Here is a 27,158-nt window from a genome sequence, read left to right on the forward strand (position 1 = left end):
GGGTTTGTCTTTGCTCGGATTCATCGTGTTTGTGGTTTCCCGTCGAGCTGCAAGTGCTGTATTGTTGATAGTGAGTACATTTTTAGCGGCTGTTTCTTCATTTATAGGTGGAGATGAGATGCCAGAACTTTCTGACGGGGAGGATGACGACTGTGAGGATGAAGAACAGTGGCAGTGGATGGAGGAGGACGCTCAGACTGTCACCTGTCTGTTCTGTGACAGGTGAGATCCTAAGCTGCTGTGTGATCAGAAAAAGATCATTTCTCCCCAGGTGGTTGTTTGAGATTTTGTTGGTTTTGTCCCCTATATTATGGTTCAATGTACACAGTGAGACCTTTATGTGGAAAACACTTCATGACGTGTATCCATCACCCCAATACAATTACCTCACTATCCAGAAAATCTGTGAAGTGAAGCAAATACTGTTAAATCCACTGACTTTTCCCTATACCGCTAACAAACAGTGCGGAGTGTATTGTCTAGTCCCATAATTCATTCATTCATCAATGAGTAATCCTAGAATGGCTAGTTAAAAAGCACGCTTTAGACTTTCCATTTGACTCTCTGTCTCCTCGTGTTTAGGCAGCTGAGTTCAGTTCCTGCCACCCTGCAGCACTGCACAGCCGAGCACCAGGTCAGCCTGACAGAAGTCATAAGGAAGCATGGTGAGTACAGTCACATCCGTCAATGTATTAAAACAAAAATACAGTTTGCAGTAATTGTGGCTGCTCTTTTTCAGGTTTAGAGGACTATGGTTACATAAAAATGATCAACTTCATACGGTTAACTGTAAGTAGTTTTTTGCTCCATCAGATTTCAGACATTGACCTCTAGATCTTTTTTCCTGTCTGCTTCTGCTTAGTGAAAAAGCAAAAGCAGGCATGAGTCAAAAAGTCCCAAAATTTGAAATATGTCCTTTAATTAAAAAAAACATTTTTTTATTAATCTACGAATGTGGTAAGAAAAATGGTTCTTACGAAGAATTCTTCTTCAAAGAAAGATATTCCAGTCACTAAGACATGTTTTCTCAAACTAATGTTATTTTGCTGGTGAAAATGTTCTTAAAGAGAATTATTTTTTCCAAGACAGAAAAATAAAATTTTAAAACAAGGGTCTTTTTTTACCATCTATCTTAAAGGGTGTTTCACACTTCCACTATATACATTTTGAATATTTTCCCTGTATGAAATTTTCGTCCTTTGTAATACAAGCATGATATTTTTAAGTGTTTCTTGCGTTCAGCATTTGTGGATGTGATCAGATGTCCGTTAAGGGGTTTCAGCCGACGGGTCTTTATGTGAATTCGGTTTTGAGCTGTTCAAAATTTTTGGCTGGTTAAGAATTATGCAGTTTACATGTATTTTACATTTAAATGCAATTATTACGTAAATCTTATGCAATTGTGCGTGATTCTTGTGAGATGCTTACGCCAATTGGTGGCTTTTCATGACCATTCCACGTATGTCTAACGGACTTTTCACGCGTGTACCACCATAACTTTTATATTATGTTAAAATTCCGTAATTGACGCTCAAATCACTAATGAATTGCAAATATACAACGCAATAATTACGCTCGGTTCATGTTCTACTTTGATTTACGTGTTCTTTGCGTGATTCGTTTGTGATACATCTGTGAACATTTTATTTAAAGTCCACAATTGTTTACACTTTTTCCACGTATGTTCACATATGACCAATTTCCTCTGTGCAATATGCGCAAAATGTATGTGCCACAGCCTTAAGATTTAGTTTTGTGTAATTTACAATGTGACTGCACTTTTTGGCTTTTGTCCAATATTTTGCTTCATTCCTTTTTTTTCCATCTTCTTTTTGTGTGCTTAGAAATGTGGTCCATCATGCCTGACGGGGCTGTCGGAAGGTCCCTTACCCTGGGAAAGTGAGGACTTCCTCAAACCTGCGCTTCAGGATGACCTGATGCTTCAAACAGGTACGGGGGTGTCACTTCTTTGGCTGGTTTACTTTGACTTTATTCTTCTTCCCATCCTGGAGTTTTCCAGTTGAGACTTAAAGGCCCAATCCAAAGAAAATTTTGTTTTTGGTGTTTTTAACAGGTTCTGGTGCCATTTTATTTTTTTTTACAATGGAGGACATAAAAAATTAGATCCAAATGCATTTCTTTTTTCCCCTATTTTTTTTCTTTTGAACTTGTCCTGTCCAACAGCTGAGAAAGCAGATCAGAGCTGAATGCCTCTTGTGTTGGACAGATGACTTATACTTATATAGCGCTTTTCTACCTACAAGGACAAAGCGCTTTACAGTCACAGACCCATTCACCCAGTCACATACACATTCACACACTGGTGCCCGCCCCGCTGCCAAACACAGGTGCCCGCCTACCATCAGATTTTACTGTTACAATAGGGGTTTATGGATCTTCAGACAAAATAGAGAGTATATTTGTATAAACCCCTTTTGTGTTTGAGGCTAAGCTTTATTTATGATCATTATATTTGTATGCATTCCTTGTTTGACTAGATGGAAGGAAAGGAGAGAGAAAGAAATAGAGTGGGATGTTAGAGATGGGGGTTAGAATAGGAGGAGATGGGGTGGGGGGGCAGTCAATAATACAAAATCAAAACATAAGAGTGTCATAAGTAAATTGCATGACTTAGTTCACACATCGACAAGCAGTTTGGAAGTATATTCATACATTTATGATGGAAGATTTATCTCACAAGACTTATGCACACAGACAGGTACAGACAAGGTTCACATTACCAATATACAGTATTTGAACAGTGATGTAAAAACAATACCCATGCCCATATTTGTGCAAAAGTGAATAAGCAAGTGGGTTGAACGTAAACAAAGGGGTCATGGGAAATAAGTGGAGGCTTACTCCTTGACAATAGTCCCGCCCACAACTTGGATAAAATTTCTGATGAACTTCTGCCCCTCTGCAGAAACTATGTTTTTAGAAAACAACAAAGACTTTTTTTCCAATCCATCTATTTTCTTCCGCTCGTCTGGGACCGGGTCGCGGGGGCAGCAGTCTAAGTAAAGATGCCCAGACTTCCCTCGCCCTGGCAATTTCCCCCAACTCCTCTGGGGGGACCCTGAGACGTTGCAAACGTCTCACAGGCTTTTTTATTTAGGCTAAAAACGACATAATCATCATTTTGACAATAGAGCAAAATATAACTGGAATGGGACTTTAAAAGGGAAGTGTTGGACTATGCCCCCCCCCAATAGACAGAACTTTGGAATTGTTGTAGCAAAGAGGAACATCTGTGTCTTTGGTTTGGTAATGGACCTTACTGCCATCCAGACTTGCATAAGATGCATGTCAAGAGTATCCAGAGTGCTTCAAACTGCGAGGGGACCTCAGTAGTACTTTGTCATTGTGCATCTATAGAGAACACAACGTACAGGGATTGATGTGAATCAGGTATGGATCCATGCAAGAACACCTGTACCAGTACTGCCAATACTTTGAATGCTGTTTAGGTGTGGTTCTCTCTGTAGCAGAATGTGAAGCAGCTGGGATGGAAATCAGCACCTTTTAGTCTGAAGTCAGCCAATTGTAACTAAGCTGACTTTAAAGAAGCAAGTTTGTGATTGTTTGGGTTACATCTGCACAAACGGATAGAAACAGTAGAAACACAACAGAAAGTTTGAAAGAAACTGATTATTTGCTTCTTGATTGAGTTTATATTCAATTCAATTTTTTTGTATTGCCCAAAATCACAACAGTCGTTTCAATGGGCTTCGTACTGAAATTGGGAAGTAAAAATAAAATCAAAAGGATCACATATACATAAAATTCAAAAGGAAAATACTAAACTGTACTAAACCTGGCATCCCTGCCCTTAGACCCCCCTTCGCGGTAAGGAAAAACTCCTAAAAAAACGGATTCTGGAAAAAATGAAGAAACCTCTGGAGTGCCCACATGAAGGAGGGATCCTCCCCCAGGACTGACGGGCGATGTACCAGACCTCTTAGAGAAGAATTAACTTATCTAACTCTACAACTACATATTCAAAGTCCAGCAGATGAGCTTGATCCAGATGGAGTTGGGGGATGGCTGGGGCGTGAGTCGAGCCAGAGGCAGAGGCAGCCAAGTGTGGGAGCAGTAGTAGAGGCGAGCCAGAGACAAGGCACTTGGTCAGGTACAGGAGCACGGATGAGCCAACTGGAATTTGAAAGAGCACTACCTCGGAGGGCAGTGGGAAAGAGGGACAGTACATGAAACGCACTGCACCAAACAGAGGCATGGAGAACTAAATGATAAATAAATTATGAAGAATGGAGGAGAGAAGGAGAGTGGAAGTAGATGAGAATAGAGGACAGAACCCCAGTGCACCCTACTTTCTCCAGCTTCAAATTTACTAGCAGCCTATTAACAACTAATTGTTATTGTTAAGTTTAATTTAAACACATTAACATTAAGTTAAATATTCTTTAAATACTAGCTAGTCTGATAATAAGCCTGTCCAAAAAGGAATGTTTTCAGTCTAACTTTGAATGTAGAAACTGTGTCGGCCTCTCTTACATGAGCTGGGAGTTTATTCCATAAAACAGGGGCTTGGTGGCTAAACGCGCTACCTCCAACCGTACTTTTACAAATTGTAGGAACCACAAGCAGTCCTGCATTTTGTAAGCAAAGTGTTCTGTTTGGGTGGTAAGGCACTATGAGGTCTTTGATATAGGATAGGGTCATACCATGTAGGGCCTTATAGGTTTGCAGGAGGATTTTGAACTTAATTCTAGAATTAACTGGGAGCCAGAAAAGTGAAGCTGAAACTGGAGTGATGTGATCTCTTCTGCTAGTTCCTGCTAAAAAATTAGCTGCTGCATTCTGAACAAGCTGGAGACTTCTTAAGGAACTTTTAGGACACGCTCCTATCAAAGAGTTACAGTAATCCAGCCTAGACGTAACAAAAGCATAGATGAGCTTTTCAGCATCACTTTTAGATGGTACTTATCTTGTACTTATGATCTTAGCTATATTGGTGAAAAATGCAGGTTTACACATATTATCATTCTTTTTCCACAATTTTTTTGATATTTTGAGAAGTAAAAAATTGTGGCAGAGAAATGAAGGGGCACACAGTTAGTTACAGTTGAAGAAAAATGTTCCTTTTAAACCAAAGTGAATATTTTCTTTGATTTTTAACATCTTTAACTTGAGCCCACTACATCAAAGAATTGACAAAACATGTAAATAATTGGGAATAGAGATATTTTTAAACCCCTTTGATAAAATGCACAAAGAAAATTTTTTTGTTGTTGCGAGATCTAGATACTATTTATGCTACGTTTAGTGATTTGGTAAGTTACTTTTCACAACGATGTTTTTAAAGATACTAAAATATTGAGCTGAGAGTTCAGGAGAAAAGCACTTTCTCACTGTCTCTAATTTGACTGTTACGGCTGTGGTCGTTTTGTTTTTTGTGCTTCATTTTCTGTATCAGAGTGGGACTTGTGTGTTTTTGTGTGTTTGGCTCTGTTGGTTACTTCCAGCTGAGGTCCTGGAAAAGGTGTGGCTCCCATTGGACCAGAGCTGATGGAGGCAGCCTTTGAAAGCACGGTGTGGACCTCCAGGCCTGGAGAAGGGAGCTTTGTTGCAACCTTTCTCCACTTAACAAAACATAGAGTTCTATACAATTGCTTTCCAAGGACATTTTGGATCATGCCAATGAGATGGGGGGACCTCATAGATGCATGCAAACAGGATACAAATGGTTATATAGGGTTAAACTTTAAAAGAATGATAAAGATGGCAGCACACAACCCTCCACTTGCCATTTGTCTCAAACATTTTCCACCAGTAGTTATTAAAGCAGGCTTTTTATCTCCACTGACTCTTGGTTCTTCTTTCAGACCCAGAGGAGCTCCTCAGCAGTGATGTGCCCTGCATCTCAGCATGTCCCTCCTCCAGGACGGAGTCTTACAATGCGCTCCTGCTCCGAGCCCAGACAGCAGAGGAGAGGGCGTGTTCTTCTGAGGAGGCACTCTCCAGGGCAATGGAGGATTTGCACAAACTAAAGTTAGTAACTTTTTTCACCCTTATTATCACTTTTCTATGGTAACTCTTTGCTCCTGAGAATATTTCCACCTCTTCATGTGGTGCAATGTTTCTGCATTTTCCTATTTAGCCCAGCAGGGGGACACAGTGAACTCCATTTTGCAGACACGGGTTTACATTGGTGGAAAAAGTTTGGAGGAAGGGGGATGATTTAAAAAAAAAAGGGGGGGGGGGGGGTAAAGGAAAATTCCATTGCAGCATAGAGGCTGAAGTGAGGATGGGAGGGTTGTAGGAAATGTAGGAGACAGGAATGGTGCAGAAGTGGTGGATGTGGAAGAGCGCTCTAAAGATGAATGCCTCTCATCTCCTTCATCCACCACAGTGTGAAGCATAGTGGTGCTTGAAAGTGAGCTTTCCTCTGTCTGCTCTTTGTTTTTGTTCTGGGTCATAATGTGTGAAGTTAACCACAGATCCATCTGCTTTTCTTTCAGGATTCTCTCTCAGAATCTGGTGCTCAACACGGATACCAGCAAATCTGGTAACCTGTGCGCGGTGGCTGAACTCCGTGAGGATGAGGACGAGGCGTACTTTAGCTCCTATGGTCATTATGGCATCCATGAGGAGATGCTGAAGGTCTGAGTCACTCGAGCACATATGAGCACATACTGACTAGGCTCCTGTGTCTAATTAGTCCAGGGCTTCATTCAATTTTGTGCATAACAGTGTGCTGCAGATAATCAGAGCACATTTTGGCTAAAAGATTAGGGTGAAGCCTGCAAGTGATCCCTTCTGTGATCAGATTCCTATTCAGGCCAGGTAGATTTGCTGAAGTGGGAAATCAGCAATACGCTCTGCACTCTCATGTGAAACATTGCACTTCAACGTGGAAATTAATTTTACACACCTTAAAGTGCTGACACCTGAAAGTGTCAGCACGCTCCGAGAGGTTACAGTGTCAGCTCCTTCGTCGTCGTGATGTTATGCTTACCGCAGTGTTGGGACACAGTCCCATTGGTTGCCCTGATTGGTGCTAAGCTCCGTTAAGTTTTGCGTGGAAAGTGCGTCAGTCTGAAAACTCCATCAGTGCCGCAGGAGGAGCTAATAGAGAGCATGTGATGTGGGGCTTTGTGGATTCTGGAGTAGCAGCCTGTTTGTGTAAGGCTGCCAACTCTCAGCTTTAAGGAATTTTATTTTGACATTTCCCATTGGATCTTGGAAAAGATTAAATATTTGGCTCATTATGCAAAATGTGTCACCAATTTCAGATTTTTGTCAAATAATCATTAGTTTATTTTTGTTTGAATCAGGGGGCTGCTACCTTCAACACTTTAGGAGCCCTTACTTCAGATAAATAACACAGAGATTAGCATTAATATTGCTGCTATTATGATATTTATAAATTACTTTTTTTAACATAAATAAAAAATGATCATAAAGAAATATAAAATAGTTTGTAACTTCATAATGCAGAAAATGTAGTAGTTGGTAGTGTAATGTGAGCAGCTAAAGAATTCAGACACAGTTTGTTTTTCCGTTTTTGGTGCACCTCAGCCAGAAATCAGAACCCGATGGCCCCTACCGTATTTTTTGAACCATAAGGCGCACTTAAAATGCATTTTTCAACAACAGGAAATTTGTCCTGCTATGTAGGAACTCTGGCTGTGCCTACTGACCTCCAATTGATTTTTTGTGGTAGATGGCGTTCCAACGCTTGTTAAAATGTTTTAGTATGACTTTGGTAAACTACAAAGCCACAGCTCTTGCTGGATTTTTGGGCGGCAGTTTCGCTCAGGCGGTAGAGCAGGTCGTCCGACAACCAAAGGGCTGGCGGATCGATTCCCGCTCTCCCCAGCCAGCTGTCGCCCCCCGAGCGTGGCTAGTCTGCAGCTCACCGCTCCCCCCAGGGAATGGGTCAAAATGCAGAGAAGAATTTCCCCATTGTGGGATAGATAAAGTGAGTGATACGGAGTGTGCTTCAACTGTTTAGGAATTAGTTGAATAAAGTTTGACGTGTTTGTTTTTGTTTCGCTAAGCTACTTGTATTCTTAAAAAAAGAAAAAAAATAGAAAAGGCAGATTTAAATGTTTCTTTTATTCTTTAATCAGTGAGCACAGTGGAGGGCTGAATGAGCAGCATGTGACTCTGGAGCCTCCTGTTGGTTTAAATCAATAAAACTTTAGTCTATTTTGATGGACAATGTCATATAAAGTGTGCTCTCATGGTTTTCCTTTATGCACATTTGCACCAGAGCACAAACTTCAGTTTTTGTCAAATTGTGACACATTTCAAGTTTTTTTTTCCATTTTTTTCTTTAAGTAAAAATGATTCTGAATGAGCTATTTTCATCTCTGCTCTGAATAATAGGTATTAAATCCTTTTGTTAGGGTTCCATAAATCACCGTCTGGCTATTTGGTTTTGAATTTTCTCCTACCTTCCCCTTTTTATTAACTAAATTGCAGCTTATCCTGTGATGTTTCAGCATTGTTGTTTTGTGTAATTTTCCCTCTGCAGGACAAAGTGCGCACAGAGAGTTACCGGGACTTCATGTACAGGAACCCTGATGTGTTCAGGGACAAGGTGAGCCACTCAAACCAACTCTACTGGTTAATTTGTTTACATATGTGATTCTGGCTGCTTAATGTACAGCCAAGGCCATTAAACTGGATTGGCGACTGCATTCTCCTGACAAGGCATTAATGAGCTGATGGTGCGCTGGAGCTTTCTGCTTTTTTTTTTTGAAGTGTGAACTGCAAAGTCCTGATAACAGACACAATCTGCAGCCAGTCCCATAAGGCACCAGCAGCACAAAAAAAATCTGCCAGTTCACGCCCATCCCTCTTCTCCCATTGCCTTCAGTTGAAGGCAGCATTGGCCTCTATCATGACCATCTATTATATGGGTGGCTGCCGGTCAGAACTGAGATGAGGCTGTAGAGGGAGGGGAGCATGTGTTGATGGGGCTGTACATTATCCCTGTCAGGGCGAGACAGTATGGGATCTCTGTCAGCGTAAACGGACGGAACAAAAACAAAAAATTTTTTTTTTTTTTTGTCTCAGATGCTCAATAGTTGAAGATACGTGTCCTGTTGTGTAATGAAACAAAATTTTACACCCCCCCCTTTTTTTTTTGTGGAGTCAATCTTTTGGACGACACAAAACTACATTGTTATGATGAGCTGATGCTCAAGTTCTGCCATAAAAATAACTTTTCCCTCAAGCCGAGGAGACAAATCCAAAAGAAAATAAAACAAATGCAGTTCATTAGTGCTGATGAAGCCCTGAAGCTAGAACGTAATACATTCATAAAGCTTTTTTATTATTATGAGTTCTGCATTTTTATCATCTGTCCTCAAAGTACAATTACTCTGAAGTTGGAAAAATGCAGTTTTTATGCTGCTAAAATCCTTCAGTTGCTCCTTGGCCTGCTACGGTACTTTGCAACTGGATAACGTGAAGATTTTGGCAACCGAATGAAATGCTTCTTTCTACATTTAATTTGAATCTTTTGGGAAATAAAAATGTGAGTACTGTCTGAGTATAAGATCACCCCTATCGGAAAAGTACAAAGGAGATCTTGATACAACAAAATTTAAGACAAAATATGAAATATAAACTCAGATAGTTTATTGACAGAAAAAAAAGAAGAAAAGAATTGTTTAAAATGAGAAATTCTACACTCTGGGTCACTAAAGTGGTTACTTTTCAAATGTGATGCCTGCCACAGAGTTCAAGATAAGATAGGTGTCAAGTTTATTTCTGAAAACACAAGACTGTATTCAAAGCCCAGTTAAGAGCCCAGTACGATTTCTCATGAGGAGAGCCAATACAGACAACCGTCAACGCCTTTGCCTCCTACAGCTCTGCGGTTGCCTGTCTGACCTCACATTTTACTTACAATTGGTTTCCTTGGTTACAGAAAAGAAAAATGACCCTAAGAGATGCAAGGTCAGTAGTTAACTCGTTTAAACTTCTTGCTACAGTCATGGGAGTCTTGGTTCACAGTTCCTGCTTATCAGTTTGTATCCCAAACTCACTCCGCTTTCTCAGAGACCTCTTCCTCCAGATGGCATGTGGGTAAAAGAAAAAAATCTCAACACAGCAGCCTTCAATGTATGAATCAACAGAGTTAAAAAAGCAGTCTTAAAAACAGCAGTTAGAATGATAGTAAAGAAAAGAAAATATATACATCCAACAACAGGACAAGAGCAACAAACAAACGGCTGAAAAAGCAGGATATTCTGCAAAGATCTGCCGGGAGAACATCTAACATCAAGGGTGGCTGATATAAGATTTACGTACAATTTGCAAATTGCAAAGGCTTTGTAATTTTCTTGATACCATCATCAAACGATATGTAAAAGGTTGAGAAGGCTGAAAGTCTTCAGACCCTCAGAAACACCCTAGAAATACTTATTTATTATTTTTTTCATGCTAAAAGGAATGTTTAAGTACAGTCCAATCCTCCTTCCAGTTCGTTCTCACTGTGTAGTTTGAAGAGCAGCATGAATGATAATTAGGGGTGTAACGATTCATTTTAATGATTTAATTCATATCATAATTTGTGGTTGACAAAACGATTCATAGATGATCTTGGTTCATTTTGAACGATCCGATTGGATCCAATTCACTGACCTAAACATCAGTGAGTCGGTGTATCTCATCATTGTGGTTTTATGGCATTGTTTTGAGAAAATTCTGTTAAGGAACCACAAGCTAGCTTTTAAGATGACTTCACTGCAGAGCGTGCCGTGTAACAAAACATAGAAAAGCATGTAAGAAGCGTTTTTAGTGGTGTTGAAATAAAGGTTCTAACAAATAAATAGTTGGACCCTTTTTTTTGTTTGATAACATGACAATCGTTGCTTTATATTTGTCAGCGGCTCATCTGACTGTGTTTAGGTCACTTGACCACCTACTACGGTGGCCATCTTGGTTCAGTTGCTTCGCTCCGAGGACGGATGTATTCAGACCGAGGAATGTCGAAGCTCTGTCCAATTGGAAACGAACCGAGACCACCTCCAAAGATCGATTCAAGAGCGGTTCCTGGTCCTGGACGAGGGTCCGCTTGGGTCTATTCAAACTGAAAATTTGTTTTTGATTATCGGGGGAAAACAAACTCTTGTACACTTAAAGCAAAACAAATGTGTCCAGTCTGAAGACACTCTTAGGCCCGTCCATCTTAGTTGCATCACAGACCTGAGCTTGTATCTGTTCCTGATCCATCACGATTTGATTAAAGAAAGACTATAAAATGCAGCATTAATCTTAAATTATTTTATACATGTCATCCATCATGAGAAAAATTCTACAAGAACATGTTAAAAATACCCAAAATACAATTTTCATTAGAGTGGGTCTTTACATGTTCTTGTGGTAATTTTCTGATGATTTACAAACTTAAAAAATTCTTTCCCCACGCCCAATGTTAGTTAATGAATGAATGAACCTTTTCATTGATGAAGCAGAAGAGGAGTATGATCTTCACTGGTGAGAATGTAAATAAAGCTACATGTTTTATTTCTCCAGAAAGCTAATGTTTCAACCCAAGTTAGCTGATCTGCATTTGGCGGCTTTCTGTTATTCTGGGACCACTCTGAGTACTGTCTTTCTCACAACATCCCAATTTTAAATGTCCTGTAGGTGGTGCTGGATGTGGGCTGTGGGACTGGCATATTATCCATGTTTGCTGCCAGGGCTGGGGCCACACAAGTTATTGGAGTTGACCAGTCAGACATAGTCTATCAGGCTATGGACATAATACGGTGAGTGCACACATGCAGTTTATAGAATGCCATTCTCAACAATGAATGATCAAGCATTGAATGTGGCGCTAATTGTATGGTAGATGAGTTCTTCCTTTCTCCTTGGATCCTCCCCCTTTTTGATCAGAATTAGATGGCCGGCCTTTTGTTTACAGCAAATGATTGTTGGGGGGAAGGTCTGTGTGCCCTACAGCTAACTTTTATTTGCTGCAGCTGGTTGACTGCAGTCGAGCTGCTGTCAGCAGCAAGGTTTTAATGTACATAATTTACACCTCTGGTCTGACTTATTTGTCCCTCACCTCTCCTCCCCTGTAGTGTCCACAGTCCCAAACCCCCAGTCACCTCCAGGCAGACATGTAGATAAACCTCCTGTTGGTACATTTCTTATTCAACTTACTGTCCAATTTTAGGTTCAGCGTTTTTAGTTTTCCGGCACCTGGTTCTCCACATTTCAGTCCATTTACCTCCACCAGCTTTTCTCATGACTACCTGGAAGTACCATCACACATCTCTGTCTCTAAAATGCTTTTTTTGAGTTAGGAACCATAATGATTGCTATTATTACTGTGATGTAAAATAGTGGGGTATAAGCAAATTTCCATGGTTTACCAACGGAAAAGGACGTTTTAATTTTACAGACCACTGGCTTGCCGCTCAAGTGTGTGTCAGCATGCAGGCTCCATCGCAGGTTCTCCCACAGTGAAACTTCAGCCACAAAAAGATGCCATAATTCTTCAACAGACCCCAGCCTGTTATGTGCACAAATACTTGCAAAAGCACAGACCTGCTCCTTAGATTCCTTTTTCATCTACTGGTGTCTTGGTTTAGGACTTTAACACTTGTATTTGTGTGCGTAGATGTGTGTTCATGTATGTGTGTGTGCCTGCCTTGCTCACTTTTTCTTGATGTTAATATCTGGATTGTAATTAAAGTGGTTGGGCAGGAGCATCCATCTCTTCTCTCTGCTCTGTCGGCAAACTTTAAATGAAAATCCTGATGTGGTTTCCCCGCCTCGCAGCCACTTCTTTAATAGATAACGTCTAAATAGATGGAAAAAAATGTCTGCAGCTGATGGATTATCTGACTCAGTGTTCTACAGCATGACAACAAATTGCAGAATCACAGGACCTGTTTTTTCATTGATGAGAGGAATTCATTTTGTGAGGTGGCATGAGTTGAAAACAGATTCTTGACTATTGATCAGGCTTTTTTGTTTGCTGAACATACAAAACACATTTCAGCAGTAATTCTAAAAATATCCTGATAATCCTGGGGATACAAATGGAGGAGGAGGAGGGTAGACTTCTTCCCTTTAACTATCATTTGATTCTGTATGTCCAAAGAACCCTGATCTGAGGTGGGCACATTGACCGGCTTCTCTTTGCCTGAGTTAACAGCGTCATGAAAATTGCAGATAAGACCATTGACTGTATTTGAGAACTGGAGTTAGTGAGTGTGACGTCACCCATAGAAATTGGTTTACTTCTGGCTCCAGCCATATGAAGTCAGTTCAATCGCCTTTTATTCGTGATACCACGTTGTAGCCAGAAATTGACATTAGGCAGCCATTGGTTCGAGCTGGTCTGAGTCAATATTTCCATGGCAACCATTTTCACCAATAAGAAGTTAGCTTTTTGGAAGGCAACACTCCTACCACTTCACGAAATCTGTCAGTCAAACTTTTTACTGTTGGGCGTGAGACCACCTACTTTTACGGAGCCATCTGATTGGTCAGTTGAATAACATGAATAACTTGCATTTAAGAAAAAAATTTCTTCAAAAAGATAATTACCAAGAACGTGTAAAAAAAGGTATCAGAGTAAGAATGGTTATTCTGTCCAATAGAATGACTGACTGAGTACTGGCTAATTATTTGTCAATAGATGTCTATGGGATTTCGGCTTTTTGGAGCCAGCTGGTACTTCCTGTTTGGAATGCCAGGGGGGAGGGGTCACTCAGTCCAGTTCTCATAAAGGGCGTGTGCAAATTCGAGGGCTGCATCCTTCAATAGCCGTGGCCTTCCCGGGGGATGTTGGCCAGGTCCTTCCTGAAGCGGGTAGGCTGGATGTTTATGGCTGTGAATTTGGACGAGTCTAGCCTTTCGATAATTCCAGCCATTACATCGACTAATGTCCTGTCGCCTAGCAACCGTGAGTCCTAAACAGGGAGGATTAGTGGTAAATGGTAATGGGGTATAGGTATATAGCGCTTTCTACCTTCTTTCGAAGGCCCAAAGCGCTTTACAGTCACAGTCCCATTCACCCATGCACACACACATGCACACATTCACACACACATTCACACACTGAACCAGGCATGGAGCTCAAATTTTTCCTGGCTTATTTGATAAAACTTTTAATCTTGAAGGAGTAATTATAAAAAGGTGTAATTATCTTCAACTCCGGGTCCGGCTTCACAGTCCGCCATTGTTGTCAGAAAATCTCCAGGTTAGGACACAATGCATCATGGGATATGGAACACATAGAAGGATTCACCAGACCAATCCTTGACATAGGGAAAAAGAAGGCAGTTTTCGTTGGCTGCACTTGAAGGAGTCATTTTGTAAGCAGCCTACAAATGTGGCCCAGGAAGAACGCAGCCCTTGAATTGGGACATACCGATAGTTCAATTGGTTTTTTTTAATGACGAGTTCAAAGCCCCACCCCCACACACAATTAAGGCCCGTTCACACCGTGACGAATTTCGCCGGCGATTTTCGCCGACGTTTAACGCCTCGTGACTAAAGAAAGGGCACCAATGTGAGTGTGCACACCGACGCGAAAAAACGCCACGCCTCAAAGCGTCAAAAAAAAAAAAAAACGCCTCGGGTTCGTTTTTTTTTTTTTGACGCCTCGCGTCGATTTCGACGCGACCAATGAGAATGGCGCTTTTGCACAAGTGTCTGGAGCTTCTGAAGTTACAGTAAAACACAACTTGGGGGCGCTCAAACACAAAACTGCCTTGCTGAGCACACATACCAGCGAAGAAGATAGACGCCAAGTAGCGTCTACACTGCCGCGAAGAAATAATGACGGACATTCTAAAATATCCCCGAACGAAGCACCAGTTGGAGCTACTGGTGCTTGAAATATTCATGTTTTCTTTGTTTTATTCTGACAAGCGCGTAAATACTTGCTCTCTTCTTCTGAGTGAAAGGCGACTTTAAGAAGCGTAAAGTTGCACAGCGCCACCTTGTGTACAGGAGTATTTCTGTTTACATTAAGCGCCATCTAATGTCAGGGAATGAAATTGCATGTTCGCTCGGCTCATCGTCAGCGAAAATCGCCTGGGTGTGAATACAAAAAACGTGGCGAAAAACCCTGGCGAATATTCGTCCCGGTGTGTACGGGCCTTTAGGCTCAGCAGAGAAAACTTGAATAGTCTAAATTGAAACTGTAAAACTGAGTACTGAAAACAAACAAGGAAAGAAACAAAAAAAGTAGAAATCATCTATTTAAAAAAAAAAACGTCATTTTCATTTGATAACAATTTTTTTGTTTAAAAGTTGTTTTTACATTCAAGTTTCAAATTCAGATTTTTTTCAAATCTTGAATTTCTTTTAAACTTAAGAAATAGGTTTTTCAAATTGAAAATATTCCTTCAAGTTGACAATGTGTACATAAGAGTTTAAAACTGTTTTCAAATATTCCGTTTTTTTTTTTCCTTTTTCAAATTTACAATCTGGTTTTTCATTCACTTTACACTTATCCTAATTAGACCCCATACACATGAGCTTATATTTTTTAGTCGCAACTGATTTTATGTCACACTCTTGGCCAAACTATGAAAAAAAGAAAGAAAAAACTCTACTTAAAAAAATGTTGTGTTTGCAATAAATAGATGTCAAAATGTAACTGATATCTTAACCTTTTTACATCTTTACGCTGAAAACTTTACGCTGGCATTGCCTTTATTTGTCTATGACACATAGCCCATTTTATTTAGCAAAGCTTCTTTTATATTTATAGAAGCACATTTTTTTTCTCGTTTCTGTAGGTTTTAAATTAAGACATAACTGTCTGACAAAAAGTACATAAAACACTGAAAAGCAGTACTTTGCAAACTGTAGTTTTATACACCTACAGAGCTGGACACACTCCTGACATTGTCCTCTAAATTACCCCAATAATGAGATTGCAATGTTTCCTTTATGTGAAAGGTGGAGGGGGCGGTGGCTTATGGGTGAGGGGTGTGGGGATGGCTGGATTCTGGAAGGTGGCGATAGCAGCGCTAGTAGAGCAGCTGAGAGACAGCTTAGGATAAGAATCGCTGCAACAGAAAAGCTCTCTGGGTCAGTGTGAGTAATTGTTCTGTCCTCTGTAACATTAGCTGTCATGATAATGGAATATTCACAGAGATTGATGCCCTAAGTGTCTTGTCTGAAAGGACGGATCATTGAAACAGCAGTAGTGATCGCACACCATACCTCAGCCAGACGTATTGCTGCCTAACTGTTACAGTTTTGTTCTCTTCTTCATATTCATCTAGTTTTTCTTCACTCAAATGTCTCTGATTAGGTTTCAAAAGGCTGGTGAACAAATTCAACTTCCAGTATTTACAAGATCCGATAGATTTTATAAGAACTTTAGATGTTTTATATACAATTTTTTTTTTACAATGATATTGTAAAAGGTTGTTTAAAAATATACAATGATAAAAATAACATTTGATACAGCAAAGCATCTTAACATACAACAAAAAGCAAGACTTCAAAGGCTCTAGACAAAGCTACTTTTGAAATTCATTGTTTTAATTTTGTTGTGAGATAATTAATCTGCAAAAATAGTTTGTTCCTTTGTCTTAAAGGGCCTGTATTATTCTTTTATTAAGCATCTCAGAGTTCCCTATAATCCATGTGTATGATAATAGGTTACCTTAGACACACTAAAGAACACATTTTTTGTATGACATATGACTTATTTTCGCAGCTCATTTTCCCTCCTGGAAGTAAGATGACTCGATCTATGAAGCTCCGCCTTTCTCTCCTTGTGGGCATCACGACATCATGACATCAGCATTACACTAGAGTCAGCCCCTAGTGTAATGCATTGCACCTTATGTGTGTCAAAATTCAAATTGAAATGCAAACTGTGAGACACTCTTCAGTGTGGGACCTACCACCTTCATAAATTTGCTAAATCCTGCCTCCACTTTCTTTTGGTCACCCAATGAAAAATATTGAAGACTTGACCAACCAATGGAAATATTTGCTGTCTTTGGTTAGAGAAGAGAATGCGCTATCTGCTAATGAATTAACTGTGTTATGATTACAACTGCAACTGCTGTGTTGCAGCTCTTAAAGAGATTTTTTGGAGCACATCTTTAGGGCTGCTGTGTCCTTTAAGACAGTGGTCCCCAACACCTGGGTCACGTGGGTCACTTGGTACCGGGCCACAGACGAAAAAAACAAACACACATGATAACAGATTAGTTGGACTTAAAGCAGCTACTCTGCTAAGTTAGCAGCCCAAAGCTAAAAAGCTAACAAAAGCCAAACAAGAAAGCATATTTAGAAAGTTTATTTGGGGAGGAAAGAGTGTGTAAGGTAACCGAAGCAGAACCTTCGACTTAAAGGAAAAATAAAGCTGCTATTTACAGACAAAGCTAGGAGTCTTCCTCCAAATACAGATTTATTGAGATAGTTGTTCCCACATTGCAGAAACCACTCTGTGGAGTAATATGTAACGACTGACTCTCCATTGTTTTACACATGCAGATAATAAAGTTGCAGGCACGATGGATTCATGTTTATATTGTACTTGGAAAATACCAGTTTTACCAAGGTTGTGTCTTCTATTTTGCTTGACTTATGCATCACACCTTTAAAAATCGGATGCGCCTGAAATTTTTGACTGGTAGTTAGCATCCACTTTGACGTCAAAGTGAAAATCTTCATCACAAAGTCTAACTTTAAACCATTAGACTTGTTTAAACCATTAGACTAACCCCCATATGTATGTTTTTGTTATGCTGTATAAATATGCATGTTTATGTATTCATCTGTTTAGATCTAGATGAATAGATTCTGGAAATACTGTATAAATATGCTTTTCCATTATGCTTAAAAATTCTCCCTCATGATCTTACGAGTAGGTAAAAGGAAAATGTTTGGTTTCAACAACAGAAATGTTTTTTGAGAGGAGGAAGGCTCTTCCATCCTCTGCGTTAGGATTTACGCTCGGGCCCATAGATCAATGGTCTTCAACCTTTTTCACGCCACGGACCAGTTTAATGTCAGACAAGATTTTCACAGACCGGTCCAAACGGGCCCAAGTTTGCATTTAGTATTTTTAAGTTTGCGGTTTCTGAAAAAACTGTTTTTCAAACAAAAATGCTACTACAAGATATTTTGTGTAAAAAATCTGAAAACATTAGTACATTTTTGCTAACAGATGACAAAGATGAAATAAGGTTGTTGGTTTGTAAAAAAAAAAAAAAAAAAAAAAAAAAATCAATAAAAGCGACATTACACTTTCCCCCCCCCCATAGAATTCCATAATAACATTGAGAACTCAACCCAGATAATCTTTCAGAGCAAAATATTTTTTCAAATTTTGTTCTGATTCTTCATTGTGTATATGTTTAACATAAAGAGACATAAACTGTGCTCAAGTTTCTTAACAGCCTGTAGGAAAATTCATAAATGGTCCTTTTAACAAGTTTCCACAAATCAGAAAAAACTTTGACTGAATCTTCATTCTCTGTCAAATGTTTGCTGCTGGTTTAAACTTAAACTTTGTTATGAGGATGAAGATATCAAAGTGATGCTAACAACCGAATGCTTATTTGAGCTGCAACCAACTTTTTAAGATGTGACTGATAATGGATTAAATAAAATGACACAACCCTCGTAAAAACTGTAATTTTTTCTAAATATAATGTACATGAATCCACCATGTCTGCAACTTTATTATCTGCTTGTGCGAAACATTTAACTCAGTCGCAGCACATTAGGCTAGCGATTAGCTTGTGGTACGTGAGAACAACTGCATCCATATATCTGTATTTGGAGGAAGACTAAACAGTAGCTTTATGTTTCTTTAAAGACGAAGGCTCTTCTTTGGTTTCCTCAGGGGAAACTTTATAAATATGTTTTAATGTTTATTTTCTATTAGCTTTTAAGCGATGATCTACTAACTTTGCGGTCCAAGCAGCTGCTTAAAGTCATGTGATGTGTCAAGACAGGCGGACGGATGGGGTGAACAGAATCCAGTAGTTTTCCAAAATAAAACTTATTTTAATATCAGAAAATAAACAAACGTAAATAATCAAAGTTAGCGTATGCAGTTTTTCTTTTCTGTTTACGGCCCGGAACCAAGTGACCCATGGACCGGTACCGGGCCTGAGGTTTGGGGACTGCTGCCTCAGACAGATCTCAAGTAGGAAGATGTAGGTGGGATTAGCGAATTTTAGTAGGTGGTAGGCCCCGCCCTGATGAGCATCTCACAGTTTGCATTTCAATGTGAATTTTGACACAGCGCGATGCCATGCAAGCAAAAATGCATTACACCAGGGATCGCTGTTTGCAGATTCATTTGAATTTTGACACAAAAGGATTGACATTTAAAAATGCAATAGATTTTAAGTTACCGGTACTCTAAAATGAATGTACCATGCAAACCATGTCATTTTTAAATATTGAATTGTAATTGAAAAAATGCATTGTCATTTGAAATATATCAAAATCCCATTACAGTTTAAAATGCAATTTATTTTTTATATACATTTTATTTTTAAAATTGTCATATTGAATTGTTAATTTTTATATTGAATTCTAAATTGCAAAATGTATTTTCATATTCCAAGACTGAATGCATATTGAATTGTCAATTGAGAATTGATCGCATATTACTTTGAATCCATATAAAAGGAAAGTGTTTAGCCGATCACCGCTTGCTCCACTGAGAAAGTGAATGTGTATGTTAAAATGTGTACTAGCAAACCTAATTTGCTGGCAAACAAAAAGCTTTGCTGGTTCTCCATGGTCAAAGTGCTTCAAAAAAGTCTTAACAGTTAACTGATGATTGCTTTTTTTAGTACCAAGTGTAAAGATCTACAGCAGGTTTGTGGTTGCTACTAAAGTGGAAAACTGCTCATACAAGTCTAGAGCATTGACTGTATATGAGAACTGAACTCACTGACCTTCCCCCTTTGTGTTCCAAACAGAAAGTACCCGCTGTCTTCAAGAAGCCATAATCCTCTACACTTCTTTAGAGAAATAGTCATTTGATAGTCATTCTTTTTGACAGAATAACCATTCTTGTTCTGATATCTTTTTAAAGATGTTTCTGATAATCCCAATTTGTCTTCCCTGATATTTTTTGCACTGAAGGTTATACACATTATGAACTGGTCAGTCAGATGCCTCAATAAAAGTATGTGGTGCCCCCTGGCCCCCATGTTTAAACATTCGATTGACAGATTCTCCAGATCCTACTTTCAGTGGAAGGGGTGTGGCTTTTCAACAAACTCACTACTGACTGGTGAGAGTGGTTGCCATAGAAATTATTACTCAGACCAACTTGGACCAATCTCTGTTTTACTGATGTCATCTGGCTCCAACATGGCAGTATGATAAAATTGGCTTCAGCAGGAAGTAAACTATGGTGACGTTACACTCACTCTTTCCAGTTCTCTTATATAGTCAACGGGAGATCTGAAATTATGAGAAAAATTAGAAACATTTCAACGACCATACAACTGGTTAAATGATTAGAAGTCAAGCTTCTTGAATGAGCATATGAATCCTGCACTTGGGTCACTTTTTTTTTAAATCAAGCCACATTGACATTGAAGGATGTGATTCCTGCTCCTCTCAGGTCCAACCAGCTGGAGGACAAGATCACACTGATCAAAGGCCGTATCGAAGACATCAAGCTGCCTGTGGCGAAGGTCGACATCATCATCTCAGAATGGATGGTTAGTACATATTTAGGGATTTATAAAAAAAAAAATCAAAAACAAGTCTGTTGAGATAAGGTTTCATAAATCTGTGCTCCTAAACAATCTGCTGCTGGTATTCCTACATTTTTGCATTGAATATTTCTGGGCATTAAAGTCCCACTCTGAACATCTTTTGATGTATATTCAAAAACATTCCCAGTGGTCTTTTAATCACATTTATGCCGTTTTAGCCTAAATCCCAAAGAATCCTATGTAATTTAATTGGACATAGTTTGGCAAAGCAGCCTGAGTTCAGGTTGAGTTCATTAGAAATTCGCCTCTGAGTTGTGGGCATGGAGCAACCCCACCCTCCCCTCCCTTCCCTTATCCGTTGCTGAGAGCTCTCAAAAATGAAAGCTAACATCTATATATTGATTTTCCGTCATCTGTCTACTCTGCATGCACATCTGAGCGAGAGCAGGCTTGGGGGGACATAGCAAAGGAGGGAGTTTGTGGCCCGCCCTTTTTTTTTTTCCACGTCACAAATACAATCTTTTTCAAACTGCATTTTTTTTGTCGGCTCTTGATTCACAACAATTTGAATAAAGTAGTACTCAGAAATGCAATTTTGAGCTTAATTTTCTTAACAAATTTTCCTCCATCAGAAAAATGCCACAATAACATGTTAAAAACACCAACAACACAATTTTCATCAGTGTGTCTTTAAAAAGTCTCATGAGTTACACATCTTTAGTTTGTAGTAGTCGATTTAAATAGTTGAAGCATTATGCTTTGATGATTATTTTTATCAAGTGACACATCAAGTGATGTGTAATTTAAACTTTTACCAATTTTTTTTCCAAGGAGGACAGTCTTCCTATCCTTTAACGGCCACCCCTTGGTGGCCATTTATCAGGTAGATTCCCTTTTGGTGGTACATGCAGGACTCTCAACGTTGAATGTACTGGTGAAGTCATCCCTAATTCATGAGCACACTCTACCCCCCCCCCCCCACATTTATCGTGAGACCTCAGGGTCACGAGCACAGGTCACCAGAGAGAGCCTTGCCATACTTTCGCTGGGGAAATTGAAATTTGGTGGCTGACGTGCTTGTGGAACAGTGAAGGATAGGGGGCGTAATCTCTGATGACACTGGCTCACAGAGCACTAATAAATCTAAGAACTCTCCAGTCACTTCTCATCAGAAAATAAAAAGGCAGACATTTTTCAGGCGAAGGATGGGCTGGGAATTGAAAAGCAACGCCACTATAAAAAAGAAGAATGACAGTTGTCACTACAGTACCGACATTTTGGGCAGAATGTCTACAATCCATTAAAAACAGTTAGATTAAAACAAATGTGCAGCATCATATGGAATCGTAGCGATGATAATTGACTGCTTATCATTAATTTGGCTGCTTGTAGTATTAAAAAATCCTGAAATCCGTTTCTATATTACAAAGCTTCACATTTCAGTAATGCTTGGTCAAAATTAGATTTTAACTTCATTTTAGGAACAGCCTGACAAACTCCACCTAAAGATCGGAGGCTGTCGGTGAATCATTCACATCAATACCTTGACAAGTGGCATAATAGTCGATTAAGACTTTATTTATTTATCTAGATTTAGTGAGAATAGAGTGCCAATGAATGGGGGCCAGGTTGATCTTCTGTTCAAACAACAGAGCTGGCAGAGCAGCAAGAGCAAGCTTTTCAGAAATCTTCCCCCCAGCTGGTCTCACTTGTTATCAGCAAGACAGTGTGATTAATTTGAAATAGTTTGAATGTATAGATCTTTAGAGTCATCCGCTGCAAGAAGGAGCCATTGACTTTTACTCTGACAACAGATTCCACCTTTCATTCACAAATAGAAAGCAAAACAAGAACATCATCTCTCATCGTGGGCTTTAGCCTGGAACGGTTTTAGATTGAGCTAGAATGATACAATGACAAAATTGTATGGGTAGAAAATGACTACGTTCAGAAAACTTTTATAAATCTTGGGGTACTTTCTTGTAAATGAAACACATATTTTGTCCCTTTTAGTTTCAATATCTCTAAATGGACTCTGCTGCCAGTTTAGCTGTCATTTATCATGATCACATGTTTATGGTTGGTCACCGATGTGGTGCATAACGGTGACAAATGGACTCTGGTCACACGTCTCCAGATAACATGATGTAGGAATTCAGTTTGGGAAGAACGAAAGCAGACTAAATACAGTAAAATGATATTTCTACCATTCTCACACATAATATTCTTGTTTTACGTTTTAGACTGTAATATTTCAAAATAAAACACTGAGTGTACTGCATACTTTTGGGTGAACTTCTTATTTTGAAAATACAGATGGAGCCAAATTGTGCATATGACCTATGGAGCAACATTAACAGATGTGTCTGGATCATAAAAAAAAACACAAAGGGATATTGATATGTTTTAGGGACTTTTTAGTCGATGATCATTATAAAGCAAGGGGATTTAGAAGATGTAGACTTAAATAGACAAACGCAGCATTCCAGAAGGGGACTTGATAAATGTGCTTAGATGTGGTGGAAGGAAAGGGGGACAGATTTGCTGTGGCAGGGTTTAAGTTCGCCTTTCAGCAGCACCACTGTCATTTCATAACTTACGACTTTGATCTGCCCTCTTTCACAGCAAGCCTAAAACACAAACCGTTCAGAGCAGATAACAGTGTGGGGAGCTGTCTGAAGGTGAAACCTAAACTTTCCCAAGGGCCAAATAAAGAATGTCACTCCAAAATTAATCACAGATGATGACTGATCGGGTATGATCAGACTAAAAATGCACTCTCAAAACTAGGATATTTGATGAGTTTACTTTTGTCGGTGCACCAAAAATAAGCTGCACCGGTATTATCCCAAACCCTAAACTGGTTGCCCATTAGCTTCTTCTCGTCCAGAGTTTGGATTACATGTACAGATGAGCACTCCAAACTCTTGTGACAAAAGTTCCAAGGCAAGATGATTGAAAACCCCCAAACAAACCATACATTTTCATCATTGTGGCTGACATTTTTTCAGGATTCCCAGGGGTCACTGCCATTCATTACGATGGGATGGGATAATATTCTTACGGGAGCAGGACGGGAATGGGAACCAACCAAAAAGATTGACGAAAAAAAGAAGATTTAAGGCAGAGCCATTTTGTAGTTTTCTGATAATATGCCTGAATTGAAAAAGTAATTAGGCAGACGTGTTCCTAGTCACGGTTTCCCCTCTGAAATCTGAAGGGCAGCAGCGATCATGGCTATGTCTGAAATGCTTCACTAAATAGTGCACTATATTGTGAGTTCCCCATTTTGTAGTGCTGTCAGAATCTACCATTCTAAAATCAAGTACCTAAGAAATTCCCCAGAAATCTTTGCAAAAACCAGTGTGCATTAATGCTCGCTAGATTGACGACTATAGACCACAATGCATTGCGTTTGAAATATTTTTGCGGGCAGAAAGTGTGTTCAAATGTGTTTTTTAATAAACCATCAACATTTCTATCATCATTGGATTCATAAATAGCCATCGTAAACGCTAGGGAAATTGGTGATGTCATATTTGCCGTTCAAAAAATAAAAGGTAGTGAGCATGGTGTCCGAATTGCTTTTAAAATGTGTTTTTTAGTAGTTAGGGAGCAGGGAGGGAATTCGGACAAAGCCCATGCGAGTCCGATGTCAGAAAAAAATGACATCCAGCGAAGAGTAAGGATGAAAAATTCTTCTGGTTAGTTCAGAGAGCTGGTAGGGAAGTCAGATGTAATAAAAAAATTCACGAGAGTCTAATAATGATGAAGACAAAAATATAAGGGAAGGGGGCAGGAGCAGGATCATTCTGAATGGGAGTTGGACGAGAATCAGATTCAGATTACTGGAAGCAGGACGGGGTACTATTGGAAGATATACTGTATGCAAATTCAAGGAACCTTGTCTTAAATCTAGGCTCAACTCAATTAACCTAAGACTAAAGAATTTCTCCAATCTTGATGAGTTGGGCAATTTTCCTGTTCACCTAATAATCTCAGAGGTATTTAGTTTAGCCTAACTGGAAACCAGTACTTAATCTGAAAGGTGTTCAAAACTGGAAAAAGAGCACCGCACTACCCTTGTTATGAAGAAATTCTAGCAGTAAAAAGACTATCATGTTTAGAGTAGATAGCATATGTGCTCATGCGCAAACTACATCAGACGTGAATCTTAAAGTGCATTAGAGTATAGCGCTAAAACAATGGCAGCCGTTCATCTCTTAGCCTCATTATCTGTTCAAAGAGCCTCCTCTGCCTGAGGAAAGGCTGGCAGTCATCAGTCATCCTGTCCTTCAACCTGACAGTCTGCCAATCACATACAAACTTTTCTAAACACAAGCACACACACAGAGTCTTGTGCAAAACAACTCCATGCTTGTAGCGACCAGTACAGTGGCAGAACCAAAAGTGTGTCCTTGCTTTAATGAGAATTTATTGGTTATTTACCTCTCCAAGACCTTCAAATATTCTGGTAAATAGTTGCAAGGTGAAACTTTTGCTGCACCTGTTTTCGATTTTCTTGGCTTTGGATATTTTTTATTTTTCTTCAGAAGATGCAGTTTAAATAGGGAAATTCCCACCAGCCCTGTAGCCGAGTGATAATGTCTGGCACCCAATGCTTCATTGCTTATAGCATCAAGATTTGGATTGGGAAGTTAAACTATCTAATGCTTCCGGAGCATGGCTGTGACAGCATTTCTCTGGTGCCTCACAAGATAAATAGCATGAACCACCAATGTGGTTTATTAGAGTGGGCTGCAGGATGAAACATTGCAGCCATGTGATCAATGCAAATCTTGCATTCGTACATCTACAGACTTTACGAGGTGTTGACGTCAGATCTGTAAAGTTTTGTGACATTTAGACAGAGTGATGGGGTAAATGCCATGATTACAAAAGACGAGATAAAACAATTTTAGCACATTTTTATTTGTTTTTGCAATTAGCTAAGTTTACAAGCCTGTCATTTCAAAATAAAAGACTGCAGTATATTCACAGTATGTTTTTTAAATTATCTAGCATTCCTCTGAAATCTAATACTGTTATACACTTGCAATTGCTGTAATTAAAACATGTTACAATGTTTTAACATTGAAATAACATTTTGACATAATACAATTCACTATAAGTAAAATAATTATTTTGCATGTTTGATTGAAATATTGTTTTTCATAGAAAACCTCTGAATACCTTCTTAAAACCCTTAGGTTTCTTTGAGGGAAGCTCCTCATCAAGTTCATAATATCTTTGCAGCTTAATAGCAAATTACTTTGCCAGCCTATCTTTCTCCTTCATCGCTCATTTGTATCTCTTGAAATGTAAATTATGCTGATACTTGAACTTGCACGTCATCCACTCTCTAAGAATTGCCACACTAATCTATTGTATCTATTAAAGGGATGTGTCTAATGCATTGGTGCACACGGAATACGCTGATCACACACACTAGCATGGAAGAGAGTATTTGACATGAAGCTTAGAGCGTGCTTCCTTCGTACTCGTTCACACTTGCACACACATCTCACACATTAGGCTACGTGATTGCTCTTTAGCGATGTTGCCTTGTAGTTTTACCTACATTTAAGTATGCTTATTTTAACCAAATAATTTAGAAATCACTTTGGTTGAAGCCTTTTGTATCAACATTATTGTTCCAACAGCTGTCAGACTTAGGGCCTCTGTCCTTTTTTTCTATTTTCAGTGAAGTCAATAATTCAGTCTATTCATATGTTGCTATGATGTTTCTCGACCTTTAAAATTATGCTTTTTTGTACATGATTGTATGTGAAGATTTTTGGAGCCAAGAGGTATGTTTGTAACACTTGAGTATGTGTGTGGACAGGCCCCGCCCCTTTTGTCTAACATCTACACCAGACAGTAATGATGATAGTCCTCCAGCATCTTGTTGCTTTATGATTGTACCCCACCACCACCACCACCTCTGTAATCATCCTCGAGATTTCCTTAACTCCCCTTTTACCCGTTTCTTCTGTGCCCTTACCCCCTTCTAACATCCCTCCCTCCTTTCCTCTTCTTCTTTTCCGTCTGGTCCAACAAAAAATGGAAAAGGATACAAATGTATTCAATTTAAATAAAGTTTAGTCTAAATTAAAAATACACACCTAGTGTGTTAAAAGATTCAGAACCCCCTGTTGTAACAGTAAAATCTGTCCAACACAAGAGGCCTTCAGCTCCTATCTGTGTACTCAGCTGTTGGACAGGACATGTATAATATTAAATTTGGATTATACCAATGAGATTTTTCTGTGTTTTAAAAGGTTTGACATCATTAATTTGTGCATTCAATATGTACATTCAACTGATGTACATTGAAATCATTTTCTTTCCATGGTGACTCATAACATTATCTTTGTTGATAAGTTAAGTTATTTAGTCTTTTGTTTTTTTAAACCAAACCATATTTCATCAGAATCAGAAATACTTTATTGATCCCACACGTGGGAAATTTGTTTGTTACCGTAGCAG

The 27,158-nt window shown here is 39.2% G+C and overlaps 1 protein-coding gene across 1 annotated transcript in view; it reads left to right on the top strand.

Annotated features, from left to right (window-relative positions):
• prmt3 (protein arginine methyltransferase 3) overlaps positions 1-27,158 on the top strand; it is an 83,108-nt gene that overhangs the window by 176 nt on the left and 55,774 nt on the right. Inside the window, exons 2-10 of the mRNA XM_004066823.4 lie at positions 108-222; positions 583-665; positions 740-789; positions 1,845-1,950; positions 5,847-6,012; positions 6,483-6,624; positions 8,504-8,569; positions 11,632-11,753; positions 20,573-20,672. Coding sequence (XP_004066871.1) covers positions 108-222; positions 583-665; positions 740-789; positions 1,845-1,950; positions 5,847-6,012; positions 6,483-6,624; positions 8,504-8,569; positions 11,632-11,753; positions 20,573-20,672 — 950 coding nt within the window. The remainder of the gene's footprint in view (positions 1-107; positions 223-582; positions 666-739; positions 790-1,844; positions 1,951-5,846; positions 6,013-6,482; positions 6,625-8,503; positions 8,570-11,631; positions 11,754-20,572; positions 20,673-27,158) is intronic.

This window comes from Oryzias latipes, chromosome 3, assembly GCF_002234675.1.
Source record: "Oryzias latipes chromosome 3, ASM223467v1".
Taxonomy (NCBI): domain Eukaryota; kingdom Metazoa; phylum Chordata; class Actinopteri; order Beloniformes; family Adrianichthyidae; genus Oryzias; species Oryzias latipes.